Below are 20660 nucleotides of genomic sequence, written 5' to 3'. Positions count from 1 at the left end.
GTATACTAATATATCAGAATGTATTGTAAGCCAGATACAAGCACATTAAAGTCAACTTCTAAACAATAAGGTAGGATGAATTCCAGATACGTTATCATAGTTAAAATGTAAGTTTGACTTCCATATACTGTCGAGCCTCTGGACTAGAGAGATTTGCCTCCAGGGATTTTCTTTTTTGATAAGAACCCAATGTGTTTCAAGAGCCTCGGTAGCGCAGTAGGCAGCGCGTCAGTCTCATAATCTGAAGGTCGTGAGTTCGATCCTCACTCGGGGCAGAAATGTTTTGGTAAATTCAGGTACCTGGATAAGCGTCTATCGGGATACTACTAGTAATTATTTTGAGGGTGTAGGAAGGGAGGAGGATGCTAAAATTGGTAATGTGGATAATTCTACGTTCCAATGGGTATTTATCTTTTGTCTTAGTGAAAAGTCCACTTGGTGGCGCTCTTTTCTTGGTTAAGTCTTCTCTCATCTATTCTAGTATTACTGAGTCACATTTTGACCCTCTGCTTATGTGACTCCGGAAATGTTCTCTCTTCGTAAAGTGTGTGTTTTCTCTCGCTCTAAGAAGTGGTAGGTATCTGGACCAGAACACTGGGCCCTGTGAGATTTCAAGGTTAACTAACTTAAGTAACTTGGTTCTCTCATGCATGATTGTGAATCATCTTTCCATTTGGGAAAGTGTACTACAGTAGGTAGCCTGCCCCAAAGAAAGGTACAAAATCTAATCCTTTAACTTCTTTCCCGTGTTACCTACTTACATAGTTGGTAAAATATATGAAAATAGATTCAAGTCAATCTCACTCATTTTTCTAGATTATCAGTTTGATTTCTATAATCCAAGGTGTACTGGAGAATTTCTGTCTTATCTTTATTGATGCTCCACATTTGTTTTTAAGAATCATTACCATCACGCTTGATGCCTTTGAGGTATTTAAATGTAATGCTCTGTTTGCCATGCTCTTGCTTGTCTTAAAATGTCTAGCTTTTTATATAAGAGTTTTGCATTTGTTGCTGTAGACTGCGCAACAACTGCTCATTTTCCTATTTCTGGTAGTGTTTCTCAAGGTTCAGTTACCATAACTTGGCTGTTCCTCTCCTCTTCTTTATCAGTGACCATAGCTTGGCTGTTCCTCTCCTCTTCTTTATCAGTGACCGTATACATTCTAACTTTAATTCATGCATTTCCTCTTAATTCAAACATCTACCGCTATGCCTTCCTACACATCTTAGTTATTCTTTCTTCAGCAGTCATCTCTGATCTTGAAAACACATCAGAACTGTGATCCCAGATCAAGGTTTTCAGCTTCATTTTTTGTTGACTATTCTGTACAGTTCTTTGGTGGTTTTTGACGGAAATAAGTTTCACCAAACTTACCTATTAACATTTTGGTTGTTTAGGTTACTTAAGACGTGTCTTGTAGTGGTCATATAGCTTCCGTTGCTAATCTGTTTCTTACGGATTTGTAGTATACTGCATACAGAGAAAGTAACCAAATTTTGTAGGCCAAAAGGTTATCTGATCAACTGTGCATAAATGGTAACCTCAGATGTTATGTGCGTGTCCCCAGCGTTGTTGGTAATTCCTCACAGGTATAAAGATCAAAAGACATTGTGGATGTAAGGGACGGCTGCTTAGGTTTGGGGTGAAAAATAGTATGATAGTAACAAGACTTCATTCTTCAACGAAGGATGATGTGCTGTTAATATTATGCTCTCGTATCAGAAAAACTACGATTTTACAAAATGGAATATATAGTGATTTCAGTGGTCAAGAAAATTTCAGGTGTGTATAAAAAACAGCAGCTGACTCAGAAACACAATTCAAATATAATTAGTTACTTATAAATGATAACCAACTGAAAAGACACAATATATACTTGAAATAATTATCAAATCATTTATAACTAACTTTAATTATCAGCTCCTTTAACAATTGTTTTAGTGAAGACTATGCAATAGGATGCGGTTCTTTATGATAGAGATTTTCTTGTATTTTTGTCGCTTAGGATGAAAAAGACCCTTGAAGTGAAGTAAAAGCATTGATTTTTCATCTGCATAGAGGAATAGGTTGCCTCTGTGAAATTTTGCTGTTTTTGATTTTGTAAATAAGGGTATGAATTGTTGGGCTTTGTTGTCTTTAATTCATAAATGTGGATCAGCTATAGTAAATAGGTTGTACATCTTTTAATTTTGAAAGATGGGTGACACTTTACATTACATTGCTAGTGTGTTTTTGGTTGCATTCAAGTGTGGATTCCCTGGAGGAAATTGTATTTTCATTTCTAAATAGAAACGGAGTGCTTTCTGCAATTTTTTTATAGTACTTGTGATTTACCTAAGAAATGAATTGCTGTGAACAATTTCTATTTCATAAGATTTGATTGCTTTTTCTGTCGTTTCTATTTATGAACTGACTTCCTGGAGTAACCAGTTAGTTTTTATTGTCATTTGCATTTAGGGACAAATGCAGAGTGAACTGTTTACTGGTTCTTTCATTTGAAATGAGAGGTAGATTGCCTAGGATAATTATTAATTATAAAATTAATCATTTTTATGCCAGTGGCTTAGTGGATGCGAAGAGAATATACTTTTTATATGTCTTTTAGCACCTCAAATGCATTTCATTCTGCTGTGTTTATGAAAATCAAACTGCTTCTACCTTATTACTGAAATTAATAAAATTCTTATGTCCATTATTACGGCAACTCTTAAATGATTATAAAAATCAGTTTACCCAAATTCAATATGATTACGAAATCAAATTTTTATAGCTGTTTTTACTGAAATTAATAAAATTCTAAGTCTGTTATTACGGAAATGAAATGCTTATATGATTCTGGAAACCAAATTCCTTATGTCCATTATGATGAAAATAAAATCCTTGTATCTAGTGTTACGGGAAACGTCTATTATAACTTAAATAAAAATCTTATATCTGTTATTACAGAAATTAAATACTTATATGATTATGTAAATCAGGTTGCTTAAATTTCAGCCACTTTTTGTGAAGTAGACCCAAATTACTTCGCATAGAAAATGTCTCCTCTTAACGATTAAAAAAAAAAAAGATAAATGTCTCCTCTTAATGGCAAAAAAAATAAATTTCTCCTCTTGACAGTAAAAAAAAATGAATGTCTGTTCTTAATGGTAAACAAAATGAATGTCTCCTCTTAACAATGAACAAAATAAATGTCTCCTCTTAAGGGTAAAAAAAAAATAAATGTCCCTCTTAACAGTAAAAAAAAAATGAATGTCTCCTCGTAATGGTAAATAAAATAAATGCCTCCTCTTAATGGTAAAAAAAAAATTAATGTCTCCTCTTAACAATAAACAAAATAAGTGTCTCCTTTTAATGGTAAAAAAATTAATGTCTCCTCTTAACAATAAACAAAATAAATGTCTCCTCTTAACGGTTAAAAAAAATCAAAGTCCCCTCTTAATGGCAAACAAATAAATGTCTCCTTTTAAAGGTAAAAAAAAAATCAATGTCTTCTCTTAACCGTAAAAAATCACTGTCTTCTCTTAACGGAAAAAAAATCAGTGTCTTCTCTTAACAGTAAAAAAAATAAATGTCTCCTCTTAATGGTAAACAAAATAAATGTCTCCTTTTAATGGTAAAAAAAAAAATGTCTCCTCTTAACGGTGAAAAAAAATCAGTCTCTCCTCTTAATGGTAAAAAAATAAATGTCTCCTCATAACGGTAAAAATAATCAATGTTTCCTCTTAATGGTAAACAAAATAAATGTTTCAACGTAAAAAAATAAATGTCTCCTCTTAATGGTAAACAAAATAAATGTCTCCTCTTAACGCAAAAAAATAAATGTCTCCTCTTAACGTAAAAAAATGAATGTCTCCTCGTAACAGTAAAAAAATCAATGTCTCCTCTTAACAGTAAAAAAATCAATGTCTCCTCTTAACGGTAAAAAATAAATGTCTTAATAGTAAAAGATTAAATGTCTTAACTGTAAAGGGAAATGAATGTTTCCTCTTAACGGTAAAAGAAAGGAATTCCTCCTCTTAACGGTTAAAGAATAAGTGTCCCCTAATGGTAAAAAAAATAAATTCTTTTAACAGTATAAAAAAAAAAAAAATGGCCTCTCGTAACTGTAAAAAAGATTATCCTTCGAACCGGATTCGAACCAGTGACCTATGGATGTCTGCTCGAGTTCCAACTACAGTCCACCGCTCTACCAACTGAGCTATCGAAGGCATGGAGAGTGGCGTAGCGTAGTATTTTATTAATTAAGCTTTTAATGTAATTTTCATGTAATTATTCTATGGACCCTATTTCATTTATAATTTGGTGACATTGAATGCTTACTTCATGGATTATCATGTATTCATAGTATTTTGTTTGTGTGTTTTTAAGAAAATAGGATACTCTATTTTGAAGTTCGTCAAGAGGAATTATTCGTTCAATGTGGAATTTGTGAGGTGTGATTATTCTTTATTTTTTATTGGTAGGAAAAACAAAGTTATACTGGATTAGACAAACGGCATTCAACACACTTAGGTAATATTAGGTAATATTGACAGCAGCTAAATTATTATTAAATGGGGCAGGTAAGAAATAAACCATGAAGTGAGAGTCATGTTTGTGCCCTCACAACAAAGAGCATCTCCAAGAAGTTTGAACTTCTCAAGTTCCAAGTAAGTTTGATAAGGTGTTTAACTTAGGGAGAAATAAAATCTGCGTTATTCTTGTGGTTAATGGTGATAATATTTACAGCCCGAAGGTTTCTAGTGTCTGTTCAACTTCGTCTTCAATCATCAGTACCCTGTCTTGAGAAGACCAACAAAAAATTCATGTAACTGTAGTCATGCGCACAATAAAATGTATTGTTTTTCAGAAAATTTAAGGCCATGGATTGAATATATTCAAAATACAAGGAGGAATTCTGTTGGAACATGAATTTTTTTTTTTTTATTTAGGGATCTTGAAACCCTCTCCACAAAGAAATAAAAAGGCTGTTAGGCAAGATGGTTGGTGAGAGGCTTGTTGGCTACAACTGCCAATTTGAAATAATTTAATTTCCTTATCTTGGAAAATAAGGCAAACATATTGGATGTATTAAAACGAGAGGACACTTACAATGTCAGTTAAAGAAAGGCGAAAACTTTGTTTATAACAAGTTTTCTAAGGTGTTTTCAGCTAGCCTATAATATCAGATGATACATGCGGCATAAATTGTAGCCCACTAGCATTTTTTTTTTAAGTTTACCCGTATTTTTAAAAATATGATCCGTGTATTTTTTTTTATTATACTACACATGTATTTTATAATAAAAAAAATAAATGTATGCTCTTTTATAATAGTTTTTTTTTTAAATGTTCAGATATGTTGTTTGTGTCTAAGAGGAGCCATACAGTTGTAGTGTCTAAGAGGAGCCATAACAGTTGCAGTCTAAGAGGAGCCATACAGTTGTAGTGTCTAAGAGGAGCCATACATTTGCAGTGTCTAAGAGGAGCCATACAGTTGCAGTGTGTAAGAGGAGCCATACAGTTAGTGTCCAAGAGGAGCCATACAGTTGCAGTGTCTAAGAGGAGTCTTACAGTTTAAGATGTTCATATCTTGTTTGTGTCTACGAGTAAAAAATATAGTGTCTAAGAGTAAAAAATAAATTAGAATATTGAAAGGAAGTTGAACATCTACAAATTAAAGGTCAAGTAAATATGGCTGCATGATTTCCATTTCTCGGCGGCAGCCTAAAAATCATTCCCGTGCCGGGAATCGAACCCGGGCCTCGCGGGTGAGAGCCGCGTATCCTAGCCACTAGACCACACGGGAGATGTTTAGTGTAGCCGAACAGTAAAATTTTGTTAGTTTGCAATAAATAATCGTAAAGATATGGATGCTAGGGCTGGTTATTTGGCGAAGAGAGTAGTTCCTAGAAGGAGAAATAGGTGCACTGAGATGCTTGAGCTGTTGGTTAAACCAAATTCTTAAGCACTTGAAGGTTTGCGAAAGGTTCTAGTATGCTTTCACAAAAACTTTAGAGATGTATCTGATTCCCATTGGCACTAATGCATTATTAATACGCCACGTATAAAGCGTTTTTGACTTGAGTATTTACTTTTGACATTGGGGGCTTCGCTGACCCGTTTCCAGTTACACCAGACGCCTATGGTTTAATGCCAGCACCGTAAGAATTTTTGGGAATAAGGTTGAGGCACCCTTAGCTGCCCCCATACTAATATCTGCGGTAGAATGAGGTCTCCCATCCAAGAAAGTAAGAACAGAAAATAATTGAGCAGTTTGTTCATGTCTGATAACAGCCTAATATCTCTTAATTTTGCATTTAAAGAAACGTGCATGTGGAGAAGCAGAAGCAAACTGTGTAGTAGTTGTTACTTTAGCATATTGGTCTTTAGTCTCAGTTGCATCTTGCCTCTTTCTTTCTGTTTTCACATTTGCTCATTCACTTGTAAGAGTTCAAATCATTTTGGTAAAATTCTGATGATGATAATCTCTATCACCATCGCTTCAGACACCCCGTTTAGGGGGCAGTGCCATCAGTGGACCCCAGGCGGTGTACTGTAGGCACTACTTACGGTTCTTTGCAGCGTCCCTTCAGTCCCTAGCTGCAACCTCTTTCATTCCTTTTATTGTACCTCCGGTCATATTCTCCTTCTTCCATCTTACTTTCCACCCTTTCCTGACAATTGTTCGTAGTGCAAGTGTAAGGTTTTCCTCCTGTTATTCCTTTCAAACCTCCTTTACTCGCAATTTTCCTCTCAGCGCTGAATGACCTCACAGGTCCCAGCGCTTGGCTTTTGGCCTGAATCTTATATTCCTATCCTATCCATCGCGGCCAACAGGACCTCTGAAATACCAAACCTAATTTTTTTTCCTGTGCTTTCACTTCAACAGATCTCTAATCGCCAGCCTCCCATCTTATAGTTCTAATCCAGGAAGGTCTGGATTTCCAAATTTCTGGTGCCACAGGAGCCCAGATAACCACTGGTGTTCTTCCTTGGGCGATGTGGGCATTTCCAAGAAACCTCCAACCTCCACCTCCCTTTCATCATTCTCTCATCTACTTTTGGAACTCCTTATTTCCGTTATAGTATCCTTTCTCCCCCTATCCTGCCATATGTGACTAAGGATATTCTATCTAAAGCTTCACTCTTCAATGACTAAATCTTTTGGATGGTCTTTCCCTTACGATCATAAAAGAATGTATAGCAATTAGGATTGCACTTGACTAATGCATAATCTTTTGCATGTAATTTCAGTATATTCGATTTCCAGGTCTTTTACCTACCAGTTGTTTGTACAATTTGTCCTTTTTTTATTTCTACATATTATTTAAACTATGTGAAAACTGCACCATTAATCCTTTCTCCATTTAGTGATATTTCATCCCCTTGACTACACTCTTGCTATAATTGCTGTTTTCTTTAGATTAAACATGCTTGGTAAATCTTGTACGGTGTTTCTGATGTAAGCGGCATCATCTCCATAATCTTAAGTTGTCTGCTTTCTGTCGTTTTAAAATTTTGCTTACATTTTTATTTATTTATTAATTTGTTTATTTATCTGTTTTTTTTAATAACTGGTCTGCTCTGACTGTATTTCCTTTTACCTTCTGTTACTTCTTTCGAATGAACACCTTATTCTTTGGAAGCTTGAATTTTAAGTCAGTGGCCGCTGTGGGCTCATTCCATATGAATAGGGTTCATCTTCTGAATAATAATAATAATAATAATAATAATAATAATAATAATAATAATAATAATAATAATAATAACCACTTGCTTCATTTTAAATCCGTGAGGTCAAACGGCAGAGGTGACACAACAGTACACTGTAATACCCAACTATTTATCGCAAATGCACTGAGCAAAGATTCCATCAACATGAACTTTTCACCTGCATTGTACGTGGATTATGTCAAGTAGCTTTACATATTTAACAGAGATGCCAAAGTGGACGTAAAATCTTCGATAATGTTGGTCTCTGGACACTTGCAAATACATGTCAAATAATGATAACAATAGCTATGAAAATGAAGTAAATTTTGAAGATTAAAATGCAGGATAGACATGTCAGGTCTGTGCATGGCAAGGACTTTTTTTTTTTTTTTTTTTTTTTTTACTGGGTGGAAGGGGTCGGGCAATTAGATGCTGAGAGAGCAAGCCGCGTTGGAAAGTAATCAAATTAGGCGGTCTCATGTTTTTTTTTTTATGCCCCGTTATAGGGTGGGCGGTTAGTGCCGTCAGTGTACCTCACGCGGAGCACTGTAGGCATCACTTAATGTACTTTTTAGCATCCCTTCGGTGCCCCAGCTGCAACCGCTTTCATTCCATTTACTATACCCGCGTTCATATTCTCTTTCACCCATCTTCCTTTTGTACCCTTTCCTAACAATTGTTTCAACATTATTTTCAGCGCTGAATGACCACTTAGGTCCCAGCACTTGGCCTTTAGCCAAAAAAATTTTATTTCATAATTTTCAATAAAATGTCTCATGCTGCTAAATTTAGCATGGCAATAAAACTTTTGCTCCTGCATCTTCAACTTCTCCTACGTTAAGAATATACCTTTACACTCAATATCTGACGATTTATTAAAATAAATTTTACATATATATCTTTTATTTTTCAGAATATATATATATATATATATATATATATATATATATATATATATATATATATATTATATATATATATAATTATATATATATATATATATATATATATATATATATATATATATATATATATATATATATATATATATATATATATATATATATATATATATATATATATATATATATATATATATATATATAGAGATAGAGAGAGATACTTTTTTTTTCCAGAATTATGCACTCATGAGGTGAACGGCCTTGCTCGGGCTGGTCTGATTGTGCTCGACGAAATGGACGTCAAACCAACAACACCTGGGAAGCTCATGGCCAGGTATTGCGTCACCTTCACCACCATGAAGACGTTTTTGGAGGTAAGGAACCATTTTTCCAGGTTTTCCGTCCAATTTTAGTTTTCTGTAAAAGAAAACTGTTGTGCCGGCTTTGTCTGTCCGTCCGCACTTTTTTCTGTCCGCCCTCAGATCTTAAAAGCTGCTGAGGCTAGAGGGCCACAAATTAATATTTTGATCATCCACCCTCCAATCATCAAACATACCAAATTGCAGCCCTCTAGCCTCAGTATTTTTTATTTTATTTAAGGTTAAAGTTAACCATAATCATGCTTCTGCAACGATGTAGGATAGGCCACCACCCGCCGTGGTTAAAGTTTCTTGGGCTGCGGCTCACACAGTATTATACCGAGACCACCGAAAGATAGATCTATTTTCGGTGGCCTTGATTTTACGCTATAGCGGCTGTACAGAAAACTCGATTGCGCCGAACTTTTTGGCTTGTTTAATTTCTTCCAATGCTTATTCTAATGAACGTCTCGTCTTTTGCTGCCTTTATTCACTTTTACGTCATTTTTTCCCGTATGGGGGGAAGCGCTGTCAGTGCACCTCACGTGGTGGACTTTAGACATTACTTACAGGTCTTTGCAGCGTACCTCCGGCCCCTGGCTGCAACCTCTTTCATTCCTTTTACTGTACCTCCGTTCATATTCTCTTTCTTCCATCTGACTTTCCACCTTCTCTAACAATTGTTTCGTAGTGCTTTTGCGAGGTTTTCTTCTTGTTACAGCTTTCAAACCACTTTCATTCTCAATTTTCCTTTCAGCGCTAAATGACCTCATACGCAGCTGTTGGCCTTTGGCCTAAATTCTGTATTCTATTCTACGCCATTTTTTTATGCTTGTTCTATTTAGTCGAAACTTACTTTGAAAGTTAATAAACCTTTTTACGAATGAACGTTCATGTACACATTTCAAGCAGTAATACGAAAATGTCTCATTTGGAAAGCCCAGAAGATGATTGGTTTGATTAAAAGGCTCAAAAATGGAATTGTTAGTCTCGTAAAGTTTAGAAATTGGCTAGCTTATCTCTAAAGATCAAAATTTGTCTAGCTTAACTTTGTAAACCACAGATTTTTGTAGCTTAACTGTGTGTAGCTCACAATTTTTGTAGCTGGGCTCGAAAGATTGTAGTTTGACTCACCTCAGTAAACCTCAGATTTTTGAAGCTGAATTCTTTGTAGCTCGCAGTGTTTGTAGTTCAACTCGAAAGCTCAGAATTTGTTTAGGTCAATCTGTAAACCTCAGAATTTTGTAGCTTAACTGGATGTAGCTCACAAGTTTTGTAGCTCAGCCAGAAAGCTTATAATTTGTCTAGCTCGACCCTGAAGCTCAGAAATTGATACTTGTTACTTTAAAGTGAAGATTTGGACAAGTTTGACGCTGCAGTCAAGCAATTGACAATTTCCATACAAAATACAGGAAATTCTTCATCTTAATTGTAATTGCTAGAAATCGACCGATTAGCCCTCTGTATAGTTGTATGATGAGACTAAAGTTGAGGTTTCTTGCCCACGAATTTCATCTGTGATTCAGCAGACAAAAGTATGTATATATGCGGTAGTTACTTCTGTGTATATGGTTTTTTCCTCTCTGTGAAGTCACCTCTTGTCAAAGGAACTGGTTTAATGTTGGATATGTGTGTGTATTTATACATATATACATATATACATATATATATATATATATATATATATATATATATATATATATATATATATATATATATATATTCTTATATATTTCTATCTATATATTATCTTCTCGACAGCTGCGAGGAGACGAGAGCTTGAAAGAGCTGGTCGAGATATTGTCATCTTGTCGTGAATTCCGGGATATTAAGGTGAGAAAACGTTCTCAAGATTGTGAGGTTTTGTGCATGTGTCTTGAACACTATTATTATCTCGTAACATTTTTCCCTCTTAAAAACGTTATCATATGTCTTTGATTAATGAGTACTTTTATTTAGTTATTCATAGCATGTAATTGTAATTATCGTCTGAGGTTTGTACGTAAGGCTACATTCATTTTCGTTATAATGTTTATAAAGATTTCTAAAGGAATGACCAATCAGGAGAACCTTGTGTATTATAACTTGATATATTTTTCAGAGTTTACGCCGCATTCTATAATGTTATATTTAGGATGCGCAAGCATAATGGTATATTTGCAATATGCATGTATCGCATCTTGTTTTTAATTCCTTATTCATTCTCATCATTTTATACTTATTTCTGTAATTCACAGTTTATATTCTACATGTTTGTTTGTTTATCTTCCGCAGGTTCGGATGTCTGAAAAACGGGTCTTGAATGAATTAAACAAGAGTTCGAGTTCTTCTGTCCGGTTTCCGATAGCAGGGAAGATCAAGACCAGGGAACAGAAGATCAACTGGTATAGTGTTACGTTTTTTTTTTTACTATTTTGTTACTTAAGCACTTGTTGCGTTAGTTCTTTCAATTGATTGTTAGTCCTTGTTGCAAATTAGAACTGATTCAGATTTTAAATAATTTCCGTTGGAGTAATGAAAATGTCACCATTGGTGATAATATTAAATAAGCAAATAGTAATAATAATAATAATAATGATTATATGGTTGGTTATTCTTGATGTTGTTACCTTAATTGAATATGTTATTGTACCCAAACAGTCATAGCCTACTTAATTTCTCATTTCTTTTTTGTTTTTATAGAGATTTCTATAACATGGGAAATTCTCTCTCTCTCTCTCTCTCTCTCTCTCTCTCTCTCTCTCTCTCTCTCTCTCTCTCTCTCTCTCTCTCTCTCTCTCTCTCTCAAAAATTGTCTTTGTGTAAAGTATATATTCGTTTCTCCATTGTATACCCATTCTAATTACTGTAGTGTTCTGGCCCTATGTCGTCAATATTTAGTGGTCACCATTATTAGGATTTGTAAATTAGAAGTGGAAGATCTGCGTAAAGCACTTATAATAATGATAATTATAGAGTCTGATTTCATTTAATTTCATGGGCGGTAAACTGAAGAATAAGATCCACAATGATTTTATCAACCCCCCCCCATGAACGTTGTGGTTTTTTTTTATTTTCAAATAAAATCATGATGATGTTCTTGTTCATTGAGAACGTATGCATGATATACACAATTTGTAAATAACTATGCATAATTCCTCGTCCAACCAAAGCTTATTCTTTTGTTATTAATGATTTGAATCGAATTAATTTTTTCCTGCAATATATTTTTGAGCGGACAGTTTGATAACGTTTCTGCTTTTATTTCTTCTCAGTCTAATACAAGCCGTATTCGGGAGCCTGAATATAGTAGACCCGGGGCTTAATCAGGATGCAACGAAGATCATGAGGACTGGGCAGCGGATTACTAAATGTAAGTTGGCATGAAATACATACGTACTTCTTTCTCCGCATCTTTTCCCCACTTCTTATGTGGGGTCGAAGTTTCAGACAGCTTTCCTCCACCTGGCTCGGTCAAACACATTGTCCTCTGACAATTGTATGTGTCTCAGGTGTTCTGTGATTGCATCCATCCACTTCGCTTCGGTCTTTCTCTTGCTCTCCCACCAGGCATCTCCATCTGCGTCACTCCTCCCTACATTTGTCTCATCCCTTCTCATCACATGGCCATACCACTGCAGTCGTCTTTCCTGGGCCTTCTTTGATAGTTCTACGATTTTAGTAGTTGCCCTTATTCTTTAATTTTTTATCCTGTCCATTTTTGTTACTCAACATAATGTACACATACACACACACACACACACATACACACATATATATTATATAGTTAATGTTTATATATTAATATTTATATATATGATATATATATATATATATATATATATATATATATATATATATACATATATATATATATATATATATATATATATATATATATATATATATATATATATATATATATATATATATATATATATATACACACACACTTTATCACGTACACAATTGTTCTGTGCATTACTAGAATTACTAAAAGGACCTCATTCAAACTGGATGGTATCTAATGGAGTATTTATTCAGAAAAAGTTACAAGCTTTTTTGGACAAACAGTCCACATTATCAAGTATCCGTACTGTACGGATACTTGATAATGTGGACTGTGTCCAAGAAAGCTTGTAACTGTTTCTGAATAAATACTCCATTAGATACCATCCAGTTTGAATGAGGTCCTTGGACTATTTTCGTATACCTGTAGTTTTGAACTTGAGTACGTAGGTTATTTAGTATCTAAAAATGTTGCAAATCAAGATTCTTCGTACCGCTGGGGTTAACAACTTATTTCCATTAAATTGTATATTGAATTTTCTTCTGTTCTTGCCACATAGATGATTGATTTTCCTTGGGAAAACATTTTGTCTCGTTTTCTGTCGTGTTGGGTGTAGGTTTTCTTTGTAGCCTGGTTGTTGTTTTAAAGGTAGCCTCATGCAGTATACTTTACGTTGTACGCCGAATTATTATTATTATTATTATTATTATTATTATTATTATTATTATTATTATTATTATTATTATTATTATTCAGAAGATGAATCCTACTGATATGGAACAAGGCTACAAGGTCCATTGGCTTGAAATTCAAGCTTCCATAGAGTATGGTGTTCATTAGAAAGAAGTAGCAGAAGGTAATAGGTATTATTGGAAGTAGAGGTCAGTTATTAGAAAAGAAAAGAAATATATTAAAAATTATAATAAACTTGAGACTCGTTTGTTAACGTAACGATTTGCGTTAATTCAGTATGAAATTCGGTTTAGTCATTAAAACGTACGAGTCGATTGTAAAATATCGTTTAATGGCTTTAAGTTAAGTGTTTTTTTTTTTTTTTTTTTTTTTTTTTTTATTAAATATAACATTTGAAAATAATTTGTTTGCAAGTGTCCCACATGTGGTAAAGATAAGCTGTTAATGTACATTAAAATTAACCAATTTGCTGTCTAGCGAATCTTGAGCCAGTTGACTCAAACTAATGAAATATAAATGTTATTACTTTAAACTGGAATAGGATTAGTTTTCAATAAGGATACCCACTCACCGATTACATGTTGCTCGTCCAGGCAAAAAAAAAAGTTTCTCATTCTCAGCCCTCCTGTCATCCCTGGAAGGGTCTTTTTTTTTTTCTAAGTCAATGAAGAATAACAGATTTTTAAAAACAAATTACTTGTTAGTTCCACAACACAGCCATTTTGTCAGACAGATGCCCAACTTGAAGTTTCTTTAATAGCATAATCCGATACCCCGTGTTGATGGTACTGCAGTCGTGACCCAAAAACTAATTAGTTCATATGTCCTTAGTCACATTTTTTTATTAACATGGATTTTGTTGTACCTTTTATCTTAATTTGCGATTGTTTACCTGCATTATGTTTGAACTATCTACTGATGTATAGAGACTTGCCAGACCTGTATATGACCTTTTTTTTTTTGTTCCTCGTGTGTTTATATTAAATCCGAATGATAAATAATAGATATTTGTCTACGATTTTAAAACTTGAGTTAATTCCCGGTTGCTTATGTTTTCCGTATATTATTTCTTGGTATTATCATTGTTGCTTGTGTAATGAAGATAATAAATTGGTTTTAATATTTTTCCTAAATTAGCTTGTATTATTATATATATATATATATATATATATATATATATATATATATATATATATATATATATATATATATATATATATATACATATATATATATTCAAGAGGATTCTTAATAGTTTATCTATTTACTTATTTATTTATTTACGTACTTAATTATTATTTATTTGGTGTCAAAATTGGATTTTCAGAAATAGTCCTTTCTAAGTCAGTCACGAGGGGCAGTGGTTGGAAACAAAGCATTGAGCAATTCCGGAATAAGAATCGTGTAATAAACTGTCATAGAATTTAAAAAGCATATGTTATTATCGTTGCAGTTAGTTATTTTGGTCAGAATGTTTACGGAAGTGTTTTTATTTTTAAATGAAGTTGACATTGTGCCAGCAGTGTATGGTATTCACAGAAAACGTATCTTTGAATATTAAAGAGAACGAACATTACCGTGCCAGATAAGTTAGTGGTAACTGAGCTAGAGGGACAAGTTTCATGTTGAAGATGGTAGTGATGGTTTCTGGAAAGAGAACGATAAAATCGTAGAAAATTGACGAGTAAAATCCAGATAGGATGATATTTCTTTGAGTTTTATGTCCAAATATAACTTTATTTTCTCAAGGAGGAATATCTATTGGATTGGTTTACAAAGCTGCATTCGCTTTTTTAGGCACGTAAGCCATCCGCACTTTATTTATCTGTTGTTAAATTAAGTAGCACGGGCTCTTGCAGTTTTGAGCAGCCTTCTTTTATTTAGTCATATAATAAACTGCATGTCCATATGATTGACTTATATAAGTACAACTTAAGTTGCTTTCCTTTTACCATTTATTTAACCCTTTTATTGTTGACAACAAACGCAATACTTTTGGTAATTGCATGCATACTAAATGTTAAGTAAGTTGTGTGGATAAATGATATGTTTGTAGATATATGATATATTGAGATGGTTTTAAGAAAGGACAGTTCAGCATTTTAAGGTTTTAGTACTTCGTTATAACTTAAATCTAAGTCTGTCCGGTTACTTTCGATCTGTCTTGAAATAGTTTGTGATATGTTCACTTTCATCTTCCCATTCAGATCTAGATATAATTTACGTGTTACTCACCTGTTATCGTGCTGTCTTTATTTCTCGACTGTCCATGCAGCGATCCCCTTAGCGGGATAGGGTCGTCAGTGCACCTCACGGCATGCAATGCAGGCAATACTTAAGGTTCTTAGCAGCGTCCATTCGGCCCTTAACTGCAACCCCTTTCATTCCTTTTACTGTACCTCCGTTCATATTATTTTTCTTCCATCTTGTTATCCACCCTCACCTGACAATCGTTTTATAGTGCAACTGCGAGGTTTTCCTCCTGCTTCACTTTCAAACCTTTCTACTGTCAATATCCCTTTCAACGCTGAATGACCTCATAGGTCCCAGCGCATGGCCTTTGGCCTAAACTCTATATTCCATTCAACTGTTTATACAGCGATGAACAGCCATCTCCTCCCCATGGCTGTAATGTAATCCATGTATACCACAACCTTCCAATCTTAGCTGTCCAACTTCTCTTGTATTGCGTTACTTTTCACACCTTTTCTTAAAACAAAGGGTACGAGGCATCCGTATTTGAGTTAATGGTTTAACTCTTACGTAGACTTTTGATCTTGATGTTGACCAATTGCATAGGTTGACTTAGCAAGCAACTTAAGAGCTGGAATTTAATGAAAGATAAGATGAAAAACATATGGAGACTACGGAGATTTAACACAGCACGATTGATTGATTTATTTGCATTAACTGTCGTCGCAGCGACTAAGATATCCGATTACATTCTTCGACACTGTAGGCATTACTAAGATTCTTTGCTGCGTCCCTTCGGCCCCTAGCTGCATCCCCCTTTCATTCGTTTTACCGTACCTACGATCCTATTCTCTTTCTTCCATCTTGCTTTCCACCCACTCCCAACAATTTTTTGATAGTGCAACTGCGAGGTCTTCCTCCTGTTACACCTTTCAAATCTTTTTACTCTCAGTTTCCATTTCAGCGCTGAATGACCTGATAGGTCCCAGCGCCTGGCCTTTGGCCTAAATTCTGTACAATATTCTGTTCTATTGAACGTTATTCGACGAGATGTATTTTGATAAATCAGCAGCCTGCCTCCGTGGCACTGTTCAGTGCGTCACAGACGTCATGTTTTCATAAGCTTATATGGTGTAGATATCGTTATCACTGACAACGTATTCTGTTGTGATTTCCTGATTAGGGATTAAAGATATTTCTTTTGATGTCTTTTCCTTTCCGTTTATGAATCCCGGTTCTGTTTGTATTCATAACAAGAACTAAAGTTCACGTAGTATGTCACATGACTCGGAATCGTTGGCTATTTTTTTATGTATTTTTATGAATCATTTGCTTTTTATGAATCAATAAAACATTTTTTTACACGCATCAGGAACCACATACAATCGCAATAAACTAAAAGTTGTTTATAAGCCCAGTTTGCGGATTAACAGTTCCACGATATTGTTATTGGTACGGGATGACACTGTCTTCACAAAAGGTCGGAGATTAACAGGTGTCATGCTAACTGCAAGAGGTCGTCGTGCCGAAGATTGTTAATTAAGACAGCCTTTTCCTTTCTTCCTTTGGCTCCTTGTAGTGCATCGACTTCCTGGAGGTTGGTATTTCTTGGGTGTGCCTTGCGCTGGTCATTGTACAGTAGATGGTAACAAAGGGTACATTTAAAGTGTATTGCTGACTATTTAAAATTAGATAAACCACGTGGAATATATGGTTTATTCTGGAAACGTTAGCCACGTTGCCTGGACAATTCCTTATTTTCTCCCGGGATCTTCAGTAAAGTTCATGAAGTTTTGAGGTAACTTCATATTGACGAGGAAAATTTAATTAATAGGTGAAAACAATGGAGGTCTGAAACGTAATGATCAAAATTTTAAGACAATGCACTGTACTGTAGGCATTGTCGTCCTCGTTCTTTTTATTTAGTTAGATGATAAAGAATCGTTATGAATATCAGAATAAATCGTGTTGTTTGAAACATCTCAAAGATGATACTGCATTTGTATAAGAACAAATATCAACCATAATTTAGCAGTCTGCATTTTTGTATGATTGAATGAAATTGTCTGGCCTTGGGTACAGCTTTGACCACAAGGCAACCCTTAACAAGGCAAGAGACAATAGAGAGTTATTGTCACGGATTAGCATTCTCTCTCTCAAGATATATCCGTATTCACACAGGTCACGTGTCTCACCATGAGTGAGGCTGTCGCGGCCGTATCAGCCACAAGTTTTTTTTTTACATGCCATAACCATTAAATGGGTTATATTACCATATTTCTAGCCTTTAGTTTACTTCTTTCTTGCAAGCGTGTGGTGTTTGCGTTCGTATATACGAAGTAACACACACAGTTTTACTTGTGTATCCATAGTTTTGTGGGGTGTAAAGTATGTGTGTATGGATGTATGTATGTAGGCTGTGTGTATGTAAAGGTAACGAAGGCAAGATCGGAATGGTGTTCCGGGGTTTATACTGTACATTCCAAAGACTTAGTTTGTGTTTGTTGTTGTTAGAACATACTTGTAGTTGTTTAGTTGTATAGCACCATACGTGTTTGGTCAATTATTGTGAGAAAAGTGTAGTTTAAAGATAATCATTATTATGTTACACAGAGGAAAATAGCACTTGCTCGTGTTACGGAAAATATAAGTTTTCAAATTCTCTCTCTCTCTCTCTCTCTCTCTCTCTCTCTCTCTCTCTCTCTCTCTCTCTCTCTCAAATGTGTTGAGCCTCTAAAGTAACTCAAGTTTCTTGAAGCCATATCGACGATTGGCATCTTACTCTTATTTGTAAAGATAAGTGTTCTTTAAGCAGCGGGATATTTTACAGAACTTTATAAGTATGGAGTGGCGATGGTTTTGAGAGTAATGTGAAACTCTTCTTCCCTGTTATTATTCATACTCATGTTAAGTCACGTGTCAGGTATTAAAAAGGAATGACTGACGGTGGCAGAAGAATCAGTCTGAAAAGAACAAGGAAGAGAAGGAAATGATATATGAGGGATGGTTGTCTTCGTCTGAAAAGGATCTTTGCAGAGACAGGCACTACTGTCTTTCACAAGTGATATTGCTTGCAGACATTTCTTTTGAAGTGGTTACCACGGGGGTATTGAAAGCTAAGTGTGTATGTGAATGATACTGAGAGGATAATGTCTGTGGTTTTCGCTTGAAAATGAGACCTATAGCGGAGGTTGAAGTCTGCTACAGTAGGGAAGTTTTGTAAAGTATTTTGTGACTTGTATTGATTGCTCGTTTGTTTCTTTATCTTCTGAAGGAATTTTATTAATGTTGCTTGAAGTTTCACACTTCTTAATTTCGTATCCCCTGGTTGACCAGAGTTCCGAGGTCCACATCAGGCATTTAATCCTCTGCAACACTTTAAAACACATTGATCACCGTAGTGCAAGGGCCTGTGCTGGTAAAGATGACTCAATCTAAACCAACCAACCTGGTGAAAGAAGTGCTCTGTTCAGCCGAGGGTCATTTAGAATTCTTCATGTTTATTATATAGTTCTGGTGTCGAGACTGTTTAGGAACCCAACCTTTTTTGGGGTGGAGGGGGAGGGAGAGGGAGAAGGAGCCTCTGCTTCAAAGTATTCATTCTCCTGATGGAAAGTTAATAACCTCTCGACCCCTTTAGTAGTGATCGCTTACTAAAACTATCACCGCCACTACCTAATCTTTTATCAGTTTCGTTGTTCCCGATTTCTGTTGAGTTTTAAAAAATTTCTGATATTAAAGAAGGAAACCATAATGTAAGTATTTAAATTCCCTTGTAATAGACGAGGTATTTGTATATATCTCTCGAGCATTTCATTTTATGAGAGCAACAAGTGCGTGATGTCTGTAGTGTGTTATAAACCGTAGATATTGTGATGTCAGTTTATAGAATTCGTGTAATCAAGTAAGTTTCGATGACCTTTGAGAAAGATGGCCATGACTGATATTATCATTATGAAAATTTATTTTCTGTAGATAGTCAGTATTATTGTATAGAGAGTGAAGGGTACAAAACGACCAAGTCTTTTATTCAAAGTATCTTTCTGGAATCAACATTAAGGGAACCAATTACAGTATACTGTTTATGTGCATTTGCTTATCTTTTATTATTATTATTATTATTATTATTATTATTATTATTATTATTATTATTATTATTATTATTATTATTATTATTATTATTATTATTATTATTCAGTAGATGAAACCTATTCGTATGGAACAAGTTAGAGCAGTGTAGGCAGAATTCTTTTCTGTGGAGATACTGTGTCATAACATGTTAGAGCAGTACAAGTGGATTATACGCTTGGTGCAACCTGTGATACCTATATGTGCTGTATGTAAGTTTTCATTTTGGAGATGCATGCCTGGTCACATTTACTCTTCATAGTTACTAATATGCAGTGTATGTTAAATTTTATTTTGACATTGTTATACATTTACACGGATTCATTCATTAATTCAAAGTTTTATTAATTTGCAGTCTCCTTTGCCATAAAAGATAATGGTCATCAGTAATTGTAAGAATATTCTTGATAATTGTAAGAAAATTCCTGATAATTTTTTGTACGTGGAAAATCATTTGAAACAACTTGCTATTCGTTTTCACGCTTTCGGATGTTAACTGATGAAGCTGTTTATAAGAATTGTACAGGGATGATGTCTATTATTATGCATAAAAGGTGTAGCACAGTGCTTTGAAGGAGAAAGTAAGACACCAGGATTGATGCCGTTTAGTGAAAAACAGTAGTATGTGGAGTAGGCTAAATGTATTGCGTGAAACAGTTGTGTGAGTACATGAAAAATCATTATATGGTATTCTTGAACCTTTTTAAATATAATAGTGTATATGTACATACATATAAACAGAGAGAGAGAAGAGAGAGAGAGAGAGAGAGAGAGAGAGAGAGAGAGAGAGAGAGAGAGAGAGAGAGAGAGAGAGAGCGAAGGGGTAACAAGTCTATCAAAATAAAGTCTGGTACAGAAGATGTGTTTGGAAATGAATGAGTATAAATAAAGGAGATATGTTTATATTCAAAAGCATA

General features: G+C 34.6%; 1 protein-coding gene and 3 non-coding genes across 4 annotated transcripts in view; 2 read left to right on the top strand and 2 right to left on the bottom strand.

The window, feature by feature from the left end:
• The window catches only part of LOC136826967 (probable ATP-dependent DNA helicase HFM1), a 189103-nt gene that overhangs the window by 102753 nt on the left and 65690 nt on the right, over positions 1-20660 (top strand). Inside the window, 4 exon segments of the mRNA XM_067084575.1 lie at positions 8836-8975; positions 10722-10793; positions 11235-11344; positions 12215-12312. Coding sequence (XP_066940676.1) covers positions 8836-8975; positions 10722-10793; positions 11235-11344; positions 12215-12312 — 420 coding nt within the window.
• On the top strand, positions 203-275 carry TRNAM-CAU (transfer RNA methionine (anticodon CAU)). Its single transcript has one exon. It is a non-coding gene; the product is annotated as a tRNA-Met (tRNA).
• On the bottom strand, positions 4123-4212 carry TRNAY-GUA (transfer RNA tyrosine (anticodon GUA)). The gene is given in 2 exon segments: positions 4123-4158; positions 4176-4212. It is a non-coding gene; the product is annotated as a tRNA-Tyr (tRNA).
• TRNAE-CUC (transfer RNA glutamic acid (anticodon CUC)) lies at positions 5721-5792 on the bottom strand. Its single transcript has one exon. It is a non-coding gene; the product is annotated as a tRNA-Glu (tRNA).

The sequence above is a fragment of the Macrobrachium rosenbergii genome, chromosome 41, assembly GCF_040412425.1.
Source record: "Macrobrachium rosenbergii isolate ZJJX-2024 chromosome 41, ASM4041242v1, whole genome shotgun sequence".
NCBI classification, from domain to species: Eukaryota; Metazoa; Arthropoda; class Malacostraca; order Decapoda; family Palaemonidae; genus Macrobrachium; species Macrobrachium rosenbergii.
The sequence above is the reverse complement of the archived record's forward strand: the minus strand, read 5'-3'. Positions and strand labels throughout refer to the sequence as shown.